This window comes from Syngnathus floridae, chromosome 3 (genome assembly GCF_059516105.1).
Source record: "Syngnathus floridae isolate MCC-2025c chromosome 3, RoL_Sflo_1.0, whole genome shotgun sequence".
Classification (NCBI taxonomy): Eukaryota; Metazoa; Chordata; class Actinopteri; order Syngnathiformes; family Syngnathidae; genus Syngnathus; species Syngnathus floridae.
In genome coordinates, this window is record NC_142415.1 from 16,101,547 (window position 1) to 16,118,306 (window position 16,760).

At 41.6% G+C, this 16,760-nt stretch overlaps 2 protein-coding genes across 5 annotated transcripts in view; both read left to right on the top strand.

The window, feature by feature from the left end:
- Positions 1-2,347: 2,347 nt before the first annotated feature.
- Positions 2,348-4,463, top strand: ddx28 (DEAD (Asp-Glu-Ala-Asp) box polypeptide 28). Its single transcript, XM_088371066.1, has 2 exons — positions 2,348-3,850; positions 3,966-4,463. Exons 1-2 carry the CDS (start codon positions 2,580-2,582, stop codon positions 4,363-4,365), a joined length of 1,671 nt encoding a protein of 556 aa, XP_088227192.1. The 5' UTR covers positions 2,348-2,579; the 3' UTR covers positions 4,366-4,463.
- A 981-nt stretch (positions 4,464-5,444) lies between these two features.
- Positions 5,445-16,760, top strand: part of LOC148400817 (talin-2) — a 46,046-nt gene continuing 34,730 nt past the window's right edge. The window contains exons 1-2 of one of the 4 annotated variants that reach the window (XM_088371065.1): positions 5,445-5,654; positions 16,565-16,666. The gene's annotated coding sequence lies outside the window, so the exon portion shown is untranslated. Of the gene's footprint in view, positions 5,655-16,206; positions 16,229-16,564; positions 16,667-16,760 lie in introns of those variants that run through there. The other 3 variants (XM_088371063.1, XM_088371064.1, XM_088371061.1) reach the window with 3 other exon arrangements.

Consider the following 16,760-nt stretch of genomic DNA (forward strand, 5'->3'; position numbering starts at 1 on the left):
CTCCCAAATCACATAGCGTTAGCAGTCACTGCACTGATATTTAGTTGTAGAAGGTTTCTGAGAACTATTTCACATACATGTGGCATTCTCAGGTATTTACTTTGTGAATTGAAAAATATGTGACTATTTTGCTTTCTGGTAGATCACTGAATGGATATTAAGACACTTTGTGTCTGTAATGGTGCCACCTAACTTCCCTCCTTTCACTACATTTTATAAAATGAATATAAAATGTACAGTATATCACATAATGTGTCGTGCTTAGTTACCAGACGGCTTGAACTTTCGCCTTGCATACACACCCAAGTCACATTTCAATTATACATGCACCTGTTATCTTAACAGACGACCTTTAAAGAGAGAGGATAACAAGGGCAATTTGTGTGGGAGGCTGCCGATGTGGTCTGTTCTTCTAGAGAAAGTTAGACGAAAAGCACAAGCAAGCGGCATTGTTTCCCCATCTCGGACTATTTTTTGTGTGCTTTTGAGGCGACACTATTCTTTCAAGGATTTGCAGAAGCACATGCGCACACGCGTGCACACACACACACCCACACACACACACATGTTGCAGAAAAGCAAACGTAAGCACCTACGCAACAGGTGTTTGCGAAATGTCAACAAATATCAAGTTACGGGCAGTCCTGTATTAGAATGTGGACAGATAAGGACTCACTGAGGCAATAAAGCAAAAGCAAATGATCTGTAGAAGACGTCTATCGAATATCCAATTTAGAACTAGTGAAAATACATTGTATATTAATTCCTTTAATCTCAATTTATAATGATCAAATAGTGATAAAGAACACAGTACGTGTGGATTTACATACAGTAAAAATGACCCTGAAAGGTCTCAAGAACTATTTCGGGAACTCCTCTATTCATCCCTTTTCTTTATCGCATATTTTCATCACAAGGCTGAGCTGGAGCCTATCCCAGATAAATTTGAAGTGAGAGGTGTAATTACACTCTGGATATGTCACCACTACATCACAGGGCCGATACAGACAAACAATCATTCAATGAATTGCTAGAGCAAGCCAGAGAACTCACACAAGTATGGGGAGAACATGCAAACTCCACACAGGGAGATTTACTGCGTCACCTATGATTAATATTTGTAAATATAATCCTCTATATGTGTCAAATACTATGAAAACACATTGTGTGTTATATGTGTGAAGAGTTAAAATTCATAAAATGTTACTATTTCAATTTTACTATTGCCTACAGGAAAATACAGATGAGTTTGTGCTTCCCCTTAGTGGTCAATTAGTGAAATTGCTTTTATGAGCTGGTATAAGGCCCAATATGTGATCATAAAACTTTAAGCAGATACACTGTGTTTTTCCTGACTAAAGAGTTTTTCTTATTGGAGTCCAGATTCCAACAGCCACATTAATTTGTGACACATTTGATGATACTGTTAATCAATGACCGGGACTGAGTTCATTCAGCGCACCAGCTTGTGGACGATCAATTCTCTAACAGCCAGCAGCACATGAATGTGATGACTGAAACATGTTGATGAACACATTCAGATGAGTAACCCTCTTTTGGACCCCTTCCTCTTCATACAAAAAGAGATTAGTGACCCGTTATATCAAATGCTCAATGGCACAGCAGCAACACTGGATTATCCTCATAAGAATCCCAGTACAGGCACCCAATGATTTACAAACCTTAAGGTTTTAATTAGTCGTGAAAATGTTAATAAAAGTCGACTTAAGATTTTTTCCGTAAAATTAGTACACGTGACAATCCTGCAGAATCACATGCTTGCCTAAACACATTTTAGTGAGGTATTTTTAACATCATGGCACTCCCCATATTGATGATTTCTGACAAATATCCAAAACCAAATTCCACACATAGTCTATCAACCACATAAATAAACACAGGGAGAGAAAACAAGAGAAATATATAAAAATCCAAGTAAAAGTAACCTTAGGTGCAGTAAAAGCAATACAGTAATGAGAATAAGAATAATAAATATTATTTTTGATATACAGAGCTAGATGTTGTGAGTTGTGTGAAGTTATTTGTAGATGAGAGAACATTCTGAAGCAAAACAATTTAAAAGACAAACACTTATTGGATTTTTAGTGTGATTAAATATCAGTGCCTGACATATACATTGATTATTATTTTTTTAACAAAATTATAAATCATTGTTTTTGTGTGAAAACTCCATTTTTTCTTTAATATACGGGATATGTGTGCACTTTTAGACAAAAACTTCAGTTGTGGTTTTTCTAAAGCGTGCATATCAATCATATACTGTGCGTTTGAATATTTAGACATGAAGTTTTTTATTTTTAAACCAGAAAATACGTAAATAAATAAGTGCGTCATCAATCCGCGTCCGCCGACATTCGTCATCAACAATCGCCAAGTTACGCATGGTCTTCTCGGGTAGTTTTTTAATGGCGTATTGGAATCATATTGCCTTTGCTTTTGGAATTAATTGATAAATATTCCATATTTATTGCCTTGTTTTAATAGGTAGCTCCATGTTCTAGTCAGGCTTCTTCGTTGCTAACTTTTAGCCGCTAGCTGGCTCGCGTGACGTTTTCAGAATGTTGTCTCTGAAGGTCGGCTACTCGGCTCTGGCTTCGTTGAGAATTCACCGGACTAAAATAAGCAGTCTCTCAAGCGATCATGTTTATTTTTCGGTTTGCGCGGCCTCTACGGATGAGATCCCCATCATCCGTGTCCCTCAGTCTGTGCGGAATCGCATTGAGAATGTCAAGCAAACCAGAGGGAAGAACAATATCAACACGAGCAAAGCTGGCAAGCTCCTCATCCAGAGCAGGAACGCAAGTTTGAACCAGTCTGTAGGATACACGCATGGCAAATTTGACGAGCCGACACTCTGCTCAAAAGGATGGAAGCACAAAAAGTCCTTCGGGGATTATTTCACCGTCAACAACATCAAATCTGTTGCGCCTTTTGTTTCCGGAAGCGGACAAGAGGAGGATATTAAAACGCCAGTGAAGACGTTCCATACACTGCACATCTGCAAGGAACTGGTGGAGACTTTGGAACGTTTAAACATCAGTCATCCCACCAGTGTTCAGCTGCAGACTATCCCCAAGGTGATGAGGGGTCACAACGTCCTGTGTGCAGCCGAGACAGGAAGTGGAAAGACGCTGAGTTATTTGCTGCCAATCATGCACAAATTACATCTGCATGAGGAGATACATGAGGAGGGGTCTCCTAAAATCCACGCTCTGGTTGTGGTGCCCTCCAGGGAGTTGGCTGAGCAGGTGGCGTCTGTGTCCAGGAGCCTGTGCGCCCCACTGGGCATGGTGACGAGGACGGTAGGAGGCGGACGTGGCGTGGGGCGCATCAAGGGGGTCTTTAAGCAAGACCTTCCTGACATTTTAGTAGCCACGCCAGGCGCTTTGGTCAAAGCCTTGCGGAGACGCTGCTTAGACTTGAGCCACCTGAGCTATCTGGTAGTGGACGAAGCGGACACCATGTTCGACCCGAGCTTCGCCAACATGCTGGAGGAAATTTTGCGGTACACCGAAATCGCCAGCGCCCCGACCGAGACGCGAGGCCCCGCCCGTAAGACCCAGCTGCTTGTGGTGGGCGCCACCTTCCCCGGCGGTGTCGGCGAGGTCCTCAGCCAAGTCACGGATCTCGGCAGCATGGTGGTCATCAAGAGCAAGATGCTGCACTTCCTCATGCCGCATGTGAAGCAAACTTTCCTCAAGGTGAGAGGACAGGAGAAAGTCCTGGAGCTCAACCATTACCTGAAACGACTCCAGCAGGAACATGGAGGAGCAGGTGGAAACGCCGTTCTTGTGTTCTGCAACAAGGCCTCCACTGTCAACTGGCTGGGGTAGGTTATAGAAAATATGATTTGATATAGTAAGACTTGTGTTCTTTAGCTCTCATTTTGTCTCAAAGATTTATTTCAGGTATTCTCAAGATGGGTCATTTTGTTTCCACAACAGATACTCACTGGAGGAGATGGGAGTGGCCCACGCTCGTCTCCAAGGAGAGATGCCGGCCGCGCATCGTGCAGGCATCTTCCACCGCTTCCAGAAAGGCATGGATGACGTTCTCCTGTGCACGGATGTCGCCTCGCGAGGCCTGGACACATCCCGGGTGCGCCTAGTGGTCAACTACGACTTCCCGGAGTCACACACGGATTACATCCACAGGGCCGGCCGGGTGGGGAGGGCCGGGGGGTGCGAAGGCGGCGAAGTCCTCAGCTTCGTCACGCATCCGTGGGAGGTGGAGCTTGTGCAGAAGCTAGAGATTGCAGCACGGAGGAGGACTAGTTTGCCTGGTATGGAGTCTGAGATACGGGAACCAAAACCTGTTATAGTGGAGACTGAAGAATCAGCATGATGGACCATGCAATAATGTCCACCTGCATCTTTTTATAGCACTTGCTTATTAAGTTATGCTTATGGAAACTCCCACAATAAATGCTCCCTTTGCTATGACACAGGCGCAGTGTGAGTGATTAACCACTAGATGGCAGTATTTGTCAGATTTTTAGATTTCCTAATAAACTATAGTATTTTTGTAAAAGATGACCCTAACCACAGGGTGATTAATTAATGCTTATTTGTAGTTTTCCATTCCGGTGGCTTCCATGGTTGTGTGACTTAATCATTCCACCCTGCACTAATTATACACATCTCAAATTTTAACGAGCACAGATTTAATGTGGTGCGTCCGCATGGCCCGAAATGTCTTTACCTTGCAGGGAAACCTCCCCTCCTCTTTTGCTGCAGGTAACTTATTGAAAGCAATGCGTCAGCCTCCAAGTGAAACCTTTTCTGCGTTACTGATGCTACATGGAATGTTGCCACGCAGATTACGTATTCACGGGCAGCTGACGGGAATCAATCCAAATATAAATCTCTTTCCGAAGACGTTTTGCTATCACAGTTCCAAGTTTTGGCGTGGGGGTGGAGGAAATGTGGAGATTATGGTAGCAGACAGATGTGAACATTAGAATGTTTGGAATTTTCCTTGGATTCTCGGGAAATTATTCCCTTCTATCCATTAATAGCCTGAGTGTTCTCTGCAACTTTATTCTTCAATCATTCAGTTCAAAATGAAGAACTGTGCAACAAATCCTTTCATTAAAAAATGACTTGCAAAAATAGTTACAAATTAATTGAAGTTTCTGTTGATTCACTGAGATTGTTTTATTCTAATGCATTTTGAAAAATAATGTAGTTTGAGCTGCAACTCGATTAAAATTGTATTTCATTGAAAATTGCATTTGCTATCAATATAGAATTTATGTATTGAAAGTATTTATTGAATGATTAAGTCATTTTTAGTCACCAACTATTATCCATGAGTTATTTCTACTGAAATAAAATCTTGGTGGTTATTATCCCCTGTTGACAGTGTGGGAGTGGCTGAATGGACTACAAAGCGTGGTCCATTTAAAGTGACGTATTTCCTTTTGTGCCCCCACTGGAGGATTTACTCCCCCTCCCCTTTTACGCGCACGCACTCACGCGCATTACACGCGCAGTCACCACTGTCCCTCCACGCAACACATTCACACTATCCGGCCACTTGGAAATTTCTCGCGCAGGATATTATTTTGCCGCTGAATCAGCGGAAGTATCCGCCACCGTGCGCCCTGCGATGCGCCAGTGGAGCGTCTAAAGGTAGGCTGCCCTTTTTTTTTTTATTGTTGTTGTAACATTAGTGTAATCCGATTACCGCGGCGCACATCTCTCCTGCGGCACTCGCCGAAAAAGCCGCCTGACCTTCTCTGGCTATCAGGGCTTATTAAATGGAGAAGAACCAACGCCGCGTGCGTGTGACTGCTGCCGTGTTGCGGTGCGTGTGCATTGACGGGTGAAGTTGCGTTCTCCGAGATGCTTCGTTCCATCGACGTGCAACTTGTGGAGTCTTGACCGGTTCTTCTTACGGCTTCACCGGCTAGGGCTGCTGCAGCATGCCGTTGAGCCAGCCGTCTCTGGTGGCTTTTGTTTGGAGAGTTGCCCCGAGGAGGGGTGGGGGGCAAATTCGAATGCACGGCTCCCCGCCATGTTCATGTGTCAAGCACAACTGAATGAATTGTTTGCAACTTTGTTTAATGACCCCACCCATCGGTTATGCATTCACCAACCCCAATGTAAAGAATCATGGATAATGTTGCCCAATTAATCCCATTGGCTGTTACTATCAAGTGAGTGTCTTGTGCATGCATGGATTCATCCTGCAGCCCCATGCACATTTAATTCATGGATCCACTGCCACACCCCTTCTAGTAGAGCAGCCTGCTAGCACTCCACCATGCTTTGCGTAGTGGTGTGTGGTATAATCATCTCAATTTTAGATCATCCATTTTTATGAGGCAGATTTGTGCAGAAGGTGCTTTTCGTAATGTAAGGTGAGCTGACATGAGGAAGTCTTCGTCCACCTCACCTGTAGCTTCCTGCCACAGTTAACCTAATTGCAGTAATTTTGTGGATTTTTTTTTTTTTTTTTTTGCTATGTCACTGGATGTTGTGATCATTCTTCCCACTTGGACCATTATTGCAGAGTAGTTTAGTGATAAGCGTGAACCAGGAGGGAAGAGAACGTAAAAGAAAATGTTTGGGATCAATCATAGTTGCAAAGTTGTTAACTGCTCCTGCTTGCATAAAATTTGTTTTGCCACGATAATTCCTGTGACAAAACATTTGCTTGCGATGAGAAGTTGATTTACTTCCACATAATTTGAACAAATTTGTTTTTCCAGTAGTTTGTATCAAACTGGAAGCTCCTACTATTATTCAGGACCCAAGACGGAGCTCACAGTTTTAAAAAGATTGGTGACCCCAAATCTGATGTGTATATGTTCGAGAAACTCAGTTAAAAAGGATAATTGCTGAATAAATAGTGTGTGACCCACAGAGCTAATACTAAATCCAAAATGTCAGACCTGAACTGACGCACAAAACTATTTTCACAAATTATTAGCCACAATTCCCCAAGTCATTTAAAAATATATTATTGATGTATTTTCTCAGTCCACGTCAATCCTTTCAATTCAACATTATGAACAGTTAAATTAAATACATTGCTGATCTTTTGAGTTGGCAAATGTGGACCTCCTCTGTATTCAACTGTGTCCTTCAGCACAGTTGTGCATTTTTGGACGATGTGTCTTTCAAATTGCAGCTTAATCAACCGAGTCTTTTATGAAGCCTTGTGTGACTGTGTGCTGAAAATCATGTTTCTCAGCATGGAGAATGAATTATCGAATATTGCTGTGGAGGTGCCAAATGTGAGGCCTTCAGTACTTGGACAGGATGTGACATGAACATTTTCTTTGACTAACTGATTTAAATGAGAACATGAAAATAAGGACTTTATTTGTATAAACGCCTTTCTTGCCTAGTTGCAACACCCTAGCTCCGCCCCTTTTATTATTATGACGCAATCCAGGCTTTTTAACAGCCTCGCAGTATTTTGAGGCAGGGTTAACTCTTGCATCAGATAAAATCGCCCACTCAAAGCTGACTAATTTCAGCAGGAAAAAAGCTGTCAAGTGTACGACTGTCCTTCACAGACATGATACCTAGGAAATGGAATAAACTGTTTCAGAGTCATTGAGTTGGCTTGGGTTGTGTAAAAAAAAATCCTTGCTGTCTTTTGCAGTTAAACCATTTTGGCATGCAGCTCCCTGTCCATTAACGTCAATTGGCCAAACTCTATCGGACGCCCTTGTCGGCAAAAAAGCAAATGAAGAGCTTTTTCATTACCTTTGCGCTGATCCACGGTGTCTGCAGTGGTCGTGAACAGTAATGCTATTTGCCACTTAAATTTAATGATCTCAACGCAGCATGCTGGAACAAACCGCTGCGCCGTAACTGTTCACATGTTCAGTGCTGAAATCACTGGTAGACATGAGCTTCATGGGACTGAAAGACGAACGAGTTGATTTATTGATGATGGTTGACTAACCTCTGGTGAGCATGTGTGAAGGGGTGTGGCCTGTAACTCTTCATTAGCCTTGCATGGCTTATTTATTGATTTTTAGCCCTGCTTAAAAAGAAGCCTGAGGAGAAGGAAGTGAATGAGCCTTACTGTTCATCACTTAGAACACGACAGTGAGAGAGGGAGTCATAATAGTAAGAAGTTACTTGCAAGTTATTTTTGTGTGGGAGTCTTTTTGTTTGCATTTCTTTTTCAAAGATGGTCAGATTTGGTCAACAATGTGGCTACTGAGGAATTTGTGGCCTGGTTCAAGTTGATAGGGCAGAATGTCACACTTGGTTGTGACCCGGCCACTGCATATGTAACCTTAAACATGAGAGTCGAATCACAACGTTCCAGTCTTGGCCTCCTTCTTAAGAAAAGCATCACCAATCACAGCTCAGCGGTTTTCTGAAGCTGACCCGTGATTGTTTGTGAAATGAGACCTGGTAACTGTGATGTCACTTTCAATGGACAGCAAGTAGCAAATAAAAATATTGCTGATAACTCATATTCCATGAACACAATTTTAATCCGAATGCCGTGTTGAGACTAATGGGGGCACATACAACATATTATTGTAAAGAAATTTTTGGGGTTAACGTCCTCTTTAAAGCAACCTGTCAAGAAAACAAACAAACAAACAAAAATAAAAGTTTCAGTTGTATTCATAATAAAAATTGATAAATGCCAAAAGTGAATGACAGCTATAGTTTGCTACTTTCAAGCGTCTTCTTAATGGGCTTTCCAGAACCATTTGTCACATGATCTCTTCCAGCTGTCTGGGTGTATTTATATACATAAGCACACTAAAAAAAGAATTATCCTTATTTGCCTTCGAAAAAAAAAATTCTCGAAATAACTATACTCTTATTGGGATTTTAATTTTTAAAGCATGACGACACTTCAATTTCATACACCACCTGTACAGAATTTTCACAATATTTCCACTTTAAGTATAAATCTCAATTTTGGGTATTTTTACCAAGCCAAAGAGTCACTTTGACCTCAGGATGAGCTCTTCAGATATCACCGGGCTTTGTATGCTTCTTCCTGCATCCTTTAAGCTCACCAGGGAAGACACTTAACCAGGCGGCTGGTTCACGATCCTTCTACTGGCTTGCAAACAGTCTCAGAATTTCTGAAGTTCACTTATGGTGTCAGTCTTCTTGTTACCAACGTCATGTTTCACAAATGTAGCTATTAAATCCAAGAGTGGCTGAACGTACAAAATTATACACGTCGTCTTGTAACTCCCAAAGTCCTGAACAAATGGCCATCTCATTATTCAACACGTTTGTTGACAAATTTCCACATTTCAATCAGTCATCAGAGTATTTTAGTCGCCGTGACACCGTGGTGTGTGAAACTAATCCGCTGGTAGAATTCCCCTGCAGAGTCACTCGCAGCTTTCTTAGGGAACATTGCTGGGAGTGCTGGAAATGCATCCCACCCCCTTCCATCGGTCTCTTGGGCCCCCCCACGGCCTCCGGGTGTCTATTCTTGGTTTTCCCGACAGGATTGGATTCTTGCTGCGAATGTTTGGCGGCAAACCGTGTCTAAGGGTGTCACCCCTCTGAAAAAGGCCAGAGGACGTGAGCCAATGGAAAGGGTCAAGTTCAGCCATTGACAAATTGACACTACATTGGTGTTCCCAAGTTTCATCACAATCTGGTCGAGACACTGACCAAATTTTGATTTAATTAATCAATTAATGTTATGAATTTCTTATCGCTGGTGTGCTAAGTAAATTTACCTGTATGAGGAATTGTGTTGAGTCTTAGTTCTGTTGCCTTCACCTGATGTTTGCATCTTTGAATTGCTTTAAGCTGAGCAAACTTTGTCGATCCAGAGGTTGACTGTAGATCATGGATTTTTTTTAGCATATCGTTTTTGTGCCGTCCCGAATGTTTGTCATTTCATTGAAAACTTTTCATCACGCTTCTATTGGGGAGCCCAACACGCCACTGTCCATTTACTGGTCGACAGACTTATGTGGAATGTCTGGAATGTCTATCAAACCCCCCTTTCCTGCTGCCTATTGAAGTTGGAATTTTTTCCCATGTTGTCTTTCCGCATTAAAGTTACCTATACGGAATCAGGTGTCAAAGTCAACCACCGAATTTACTATCATTCAGCAAAACTCGCCGACTGTTGCTCTCCTTTGTTTTCACTTCACTTAAGCTCTTTCATACAGTATGTCCGAGAAACTATCGATCAAAGAGCATTTTCCATCGAGACACGGTTTTGTTTGCTTAACCGCCTTCCCAACTTGACACATCCAAACCTCCGCTGACGGCCGGCACCACAAATAGCGCTTTAAGTGGCCATTAATGAACGACTGCTACACAGTCATTCTGTCAGCCCAAGCGCCCCAACTTGGTGTTTGTCCAGAACCATTCAGTCTTAAATGGGCTCTCAAAGACTTGTGTCACTTGAACCGAGCTATATAAGGGAAACAATCCTGTGTGTATTAGTTTAGGGCAAGTTCATGGAACGCTGCCAGGCCTGGGAGTAGAAAGTGGGGTCAGGAACACGACGAAGAAGAAGCAGCATTCAGAGTGTTGAGCTGTAAACATTCCTTTCCTGGCATTTTGTAGAGCTTCTGAGAAAGCTTTGTTGCTTGCTCAAGGGGCTGGAGATGGCTTTTCATTTGTCCAGCATGTAATAAGAGGCCATGTTTGCTAATGTGGTCATATTAGCGGTCGAATAATAGCTTCGATTGGGGTGGTCCCTGTCCAGCGAGTTCACGAGGGCATTTGGAAAGACGCCATCCATCTGCTGCATCCTGCCAGTTGTGGTGATGTGTGATGGGTTTTTGATTTTGTGGTTCGGACCAAACTAGAAAATACAATTGACCATCAACCAAAGAAATGGTAGGAGTGCATTTGTTGTGTGTCAGGCTTTGAAAGTCAAAACTGGAGGTGGTTCTGACTCACGGACCTGCCCAGGTTCTTGTTTACTCTGTGGAACACCACAAAGAAGGCATTTGAATGATATCATTTATATCCACGTGAACTGCTGCCATTTCAGGAACTTGTTACGCAGTGTCAAACTAAGGCCATATAGGATTCGATTCGCCCCGAGTGCTTGTTGTTTACTTCCTGAAATTGAATTGCGATAATCCAGTAGGGGTTGAAACACTGTAAAGAAGTCTTATTGTGAACGCTTACGTTTGATGCAAACATGCTTTCGTGCAGCTTGTTCTCCAGCTGGCAAGGAGACAAATGCTGCATTGTCACATTCCTCTCTTCACATGGACCCGAGGGGGGGGCGAGAATGCCAGGCTTGTCCTCAGTTGGGTTACTTATCTCCCCAGTGCAGTGCATACCCTCAGGGAAATTACTGGGAAAGGAGGGAGGAGGGGTGGGAGGCTCATACTCACTCACCCACGGTCAACATGTGTCGTGGAATTCAAAATTTAAGTTTTCACTTTTTAGGTATTAACTCCTCGATTGCTTTGGTTTGCAAAATATTACAGCTGTTCTCGCAGTGTGATTGAAATGGCAGTTAGTAAGTTGCACATGGGATTTTTGTGATTGTTCGTTTCTTCACCACCTTATTCAAGCTTCTGCACTTTAACACTATGAAGTTGCCCGTGTGGATAAATGTGCCTCAGAGGAGCCGTAAAAGCAAGTAAAAAAGACAAATTTCAAAGGAGAAATGGGAGGAAAAGTCTCGCTTCAGAGATTAAAGTCGTAGATATCAATTTTGGGAAATGAGCTCCTTCGCTCTGCCAACAGCAAGCTGAGAAAGATTTGGACGCTCGCATGGCAACAGACCCACACATTCAGTCGAGTTGTTGCTTTTAAGCTTAAGAACTAAGAGGTGTCTGTTTTGTTCGCAAGATTCTGTAAAACCAACTGAATTTATTTTCATAAAATCACCTCTGGCTTTCTTCTGCGATATTTGCATGTTCTCCTACTTCGCAGCTGGAGTACCAACTTGGTGTACCTAATGAAGTGTCCAGTACACTGTTGATTATTGCCATTGTTTTTTCTTTTCCAAAGAGTTACCCGCTTGGCTTAACATGGACATACTGTATTAACTGTGACATTTCCACCATTCTCCAGCATGCGTGTAATTCCGCTCTCCTCGTCCCTTCGGTGCTGCTTTTCCAATTTGCTGACCAAGCAGTGAAACAGTAGCAGCCTGCTCACTCTGTCACTTCCACTCTCTCTTTTCCATCTTTATCTCAGAGGCCTTTCTCTTTCTGCCACTCAAATCTGTCCCTGACTTCTCAATCTCCATTCCGCCGTGTAGCTTGCAAGCAAGTTGACACTTCATCTTCAAGACAGTTGGCGGGATAAAAAAAGGCATCAGGCGTGTTTATTCGGCTGTGAATCTGCACGCACGTGAATGGTTAACGGACGACGTCTCGTGATGTTTTAGCTTTGCAGTTGCCATGACGTCCCTTAAATTGCTCAGTGTTTGTGTTGAAGACGTCTACCAGGACATGTGGCAGTATCAGATATCACAAGAGAAAAGTATTTATCTATAGATTTATTTATTTATTTATTTATTTATTTATTTATTTATTTATTTATTTACTAATGTAATTAAAGTGTTAGACTGTAAGGGCAATATTATTTATTTATTTATTTATTTATTTATTTACAAAATTAATTTAAATGTGTTAGAGTGTAAAGGCAATATTATTTATTTATTTATTTATTCGGCATTCATTCTGGAGGGGCAGTATTTAAGGATATATGATAAGTTGTCAAGATTTATATAAATTTTATATTTATTTATTTATTTATTTATATAAATGTAATATATAATATTTAATTGTTGCGATTTCAATTCCACCAATCGGAAGCTTGAAGAATGTTTTTTTCAGAAAGTCACAGAGTAGCGAATCAACATTGAACATTTTGCACATCAAATAAAGTCCACGTCATATGGTTAAGTTACATCCAAGGCCGTTCTTCAATGTATTGGGTGACAGCTGCTTCCACACCTACCGAAGATGATCCGCCTTTGGGGCCCTGTCCTGCCACCTCTGTTGTGTACTCTATTGGCTCATATTCCGTATTATCCAACTTGTCCCTTCAAATGCAAACCTTACCCATTTGCTATTTAAATCCTCTGCAAATGATCTCCCAGCTCTAAAGCAGGTATATTTTCTATTCCTGGCCGTTGTAACAGGTGACATGCAAAGCAAAGCAGAGGATTTAAAGTGGCAGTTGCTCGGTTATAAAAGAGCTCAAGAGAAAGAGCTTTTCATTCGTGGAGTTGAAGGAACTGGGGCTTGGTCCGAGCTGGATTGTTCAGCCACAATAGGCCTGAAGTTGGTGTTCCTCTCGTGTTGTTTTGCTCCATTTCTCGAGTGTCTCCTGAGCCACGGCCTGGACTAGCACCTGCCTTTAGAGTTGGAGTGTTTTTTTTTGCAACAGTAGATATTCGCCATTGTTTTGTATAATCAACTTTTTTTTTTTTTTTTTATCTGTGAAGAATGAGCTCCTTGTATCATTTGCCCACAATAGACTTAAGTACTCCGGAGAGTTTTAACCTCTCAAGTTCTTAGTTTGAAGTGGCCACTTGAGTGAAACACTCCAGTTGGTAGCTGAAAGACAGGAAACTGGTCATTGGTTCTGACCTGCTCTCATCGTGGCAATTAGATTTTGTAAAAACCATAGCCATGTTTCCAAGTGGTACAAGTTCAGCTGGATTCATTTTGGAAATCCTGGTTGGGTTTCTGTTGTAGGGGTGAAATTGGCAAATAATTCTTTAATTTATCGATGAAGAACAAATCTTGGGGCTTTTGTATTGTTATTGGAAATTTCTGGAGAGTCTGAGGCATGAAGCGCTAACCCACAGGTATCAAACTCAAGGCCCGGGGGCCAAATCCGGCCCACCACATCATTTTATGTCGCCCACGAAGACAAATTGTGCATCAAATTCGTATCATTACTAGAATTGCAAATTGTCTTCATTTTTAATCATATCTTTTATTTTTTTAATATTTGACCAGTTTTTACTCGTCTGATTTGAAAACGAGTTATTTGTCAGTTTGTTTTGTAGCTTTTACTGTATATAATATGAGGTACTCATACATTTATTTGGGTTGACAGTCATAATGGACCCCCGAAAGAAGCTATGACTACAATGCGGCCCGCGAAAAAAATGAGTTTGACACCCCTGCGCTAACCGATTGCCCACCCGCCCTCCGTCGGATGTTGTCTGGCGCCAAGACTGTCAACACCTCCAAACTTCTGATCCTAGAATTGCCCCTGGTTTGTTTCTCATCAACTAACACTTCCAATTCCATCACATAACACCTCATTTTACGCTTGTAGTGCTCACCCAGAATAAAAACCATCAGCTCTCTTTTAATCTTACTTTTCCACCTGTTGCCAACAGCGTGCACAATCCGTTTATAGCAACTGAACACAATTTAGTTCTGGGCCCAAAGTGCTTTTACGCTCAATTACAACTAAACTAGAAGTTATCCAATGGTTGAAAGGGAAATGGTGGAACGGGTGTCTCCGAAGTGTAAATTCACTACTGTTGCATGTGGCATCCAGGAAGTCACTCATCCATTTTGGAAAACCTCTTCCGCAACTACTGCTAATGGAAAAATGATAAGAGTGTTTATTCTAATTGAAATGTGTGCCAATGCATAGCCGCTGACTAAATTGGAATTTTGTCATGGCTGCTGGCCGACTGTCCGCTAAGTCACAGCTGTCTGGAGGATTAGAGGACTCGCTTTTCTCTACTGCGGAGATGCAAAGGAAGATTAGGCGGCCAGTTCATGAGGGAAGGCCCGGTCGGCTCAAAGCTGCGACGCTGGTGGAGTGAAACGACCTCTCTGTGTATGGTCCTTCAGTCATTTGGATGGATGGAGCTGCTTGGTTGTTAGGCGATTGTGCCGATGAAAGTAAGCGTGTGCTGGAACCAGAACAAGGAAGAATCTGTCTTGTCTTCAAGTCCTCAAGATGGATTTGATCCAGATTGTTCTGGTCTGCTTTGACCCAGAATTAAAATATCCCAAACTTTAGAAAAACAATGGAGGAGCATATTTCGAAATGTTTTTTGGTGAAATTGTTGAAAGGACAACATGTTGCGGTAGCGTTCTGTTAGTATTTATCATTAGCCTTTCATGAAAAGTGCTGTGCTTAGAGTTGTGAGTTTGCATATTCCATTTTGGATTTGTGTGTTTTTTTCTGCAGGCACCCTGGGTTCTTCTTAAACCTCCAATTTCAATTTCATACTAATTGAATATAAAACCTGTAAAACAGTTTTAGAGCACAAAGTTCAAAGCAAGCATGGTGCATCAGCATTTAGCTGTTATGCTGTACTTTTTTTAAGTGAGGCACATTCTTTGAGACAAAACGTTGTCTTCTTTACATAGATGGAAATACAACAGCCTCATTGCCATTCTTTGTTGCCATTGGAATGATAACGTTCAGTGTGGCATAGTTTTTACATTTTCCTGCTCGACAGTGTGGAAAACTAAACACTGTCTTGACATGACTTCCATTGTTTGTATTCTTTTTCCTTCATGCTTGGCATGTATATTTGTTGGACATTTCAAGGGCAAACATAGAAAAATATCATTATTTTCTGGGTGGTGGATTAAAAAAGAAAGATAAATAAAATGATTTCTCTTGCAGCGTGTGCTGTGATTAGTTGCCGGTATGTATACACAAACATGTCTGCAGACCTAATCCATCCTATTCAACAGCAATTTTTTTGATCTGTATTTCCCATACAGCCTTTTCACATTTGGTGATGCCTGCGATTTATCATTTCATTTATTATTGTGACACTGGAACATTGCCAACGTATCATAGCCTCGCAGGACGAGTCTTTTCGATATAAATCACTGTAATATGTAGTTATGATTTGCTTTGAGGCTAAAAAGCTTGCCTTTGATTTTCCTTTTGTTTTGGCTATTTAGCCTTTCTATTTTTTGTAATTCAGCTTTTAAAGAAAACGAAAGGCTGTGCACATATTTCTTATGTCATTTGAATTCTAACAATGTACTTTTGTTGTAATAGCACATTTTTGACCAGTGGGAATCATATGAAATGTAAAAAAAAAAACAAAGCAAAACAAAACATGGTAACCAAGGGGATGATCATTTTTGTCCCATTTATTTACAGACACTCGACATGTTTATGTTGGTTACTATGGACAACTGCAATAACATTAGTTTTTCTGAAGCTGAGTCGTGATTGTTTGTGACCTAAGACGACGACTGTGATGTCATTTTCAGTCGCCGGCAAGTGTCAAAATGGCCGTCCCATAAAATGAAAATAAACAGGTGGGTTTTGCTACTTGAATTGATATTCCACAAACAAAACATTAATCATAAGTGTTTGAACTAGTTGGGCACTGAAAATATGATTACAAAGACATTTTAGGGTTGATTCCATTCATTGAATTAGACAGAATAGGAACTGAGAGGCTGTAATTGAATTAGTAGACACACACGCACACACAAACGTCCTCCACAACGCAACACAAATCAGCGACAAGAGTCCCAAGAGTGTCAAATGGTTGGTTGCCTTGTATAGAAGAAACACAAGCGGTCCTCTACTTTGCATGTGTGTGTGTTCTCTGCCTATTTTAGTGAGAGCATTCTGTTTGATTTCCACAGATTGTCTGTAGCTGGAGCAGATTAAATAGTGTGCCTGGACACAAGGCTCCTGACCCCGTAACCTCTGCTGCTGATGCCATTATGTTGCAACTGTGTGTGTGAGTAAGTGTGTATGCATGTGTGTGTGTAGCATTTGATGCATAGCAACAGCTGCACTCCAGATGTCCTCAACTCTCTGGAAAAAGGGTAAAATAGT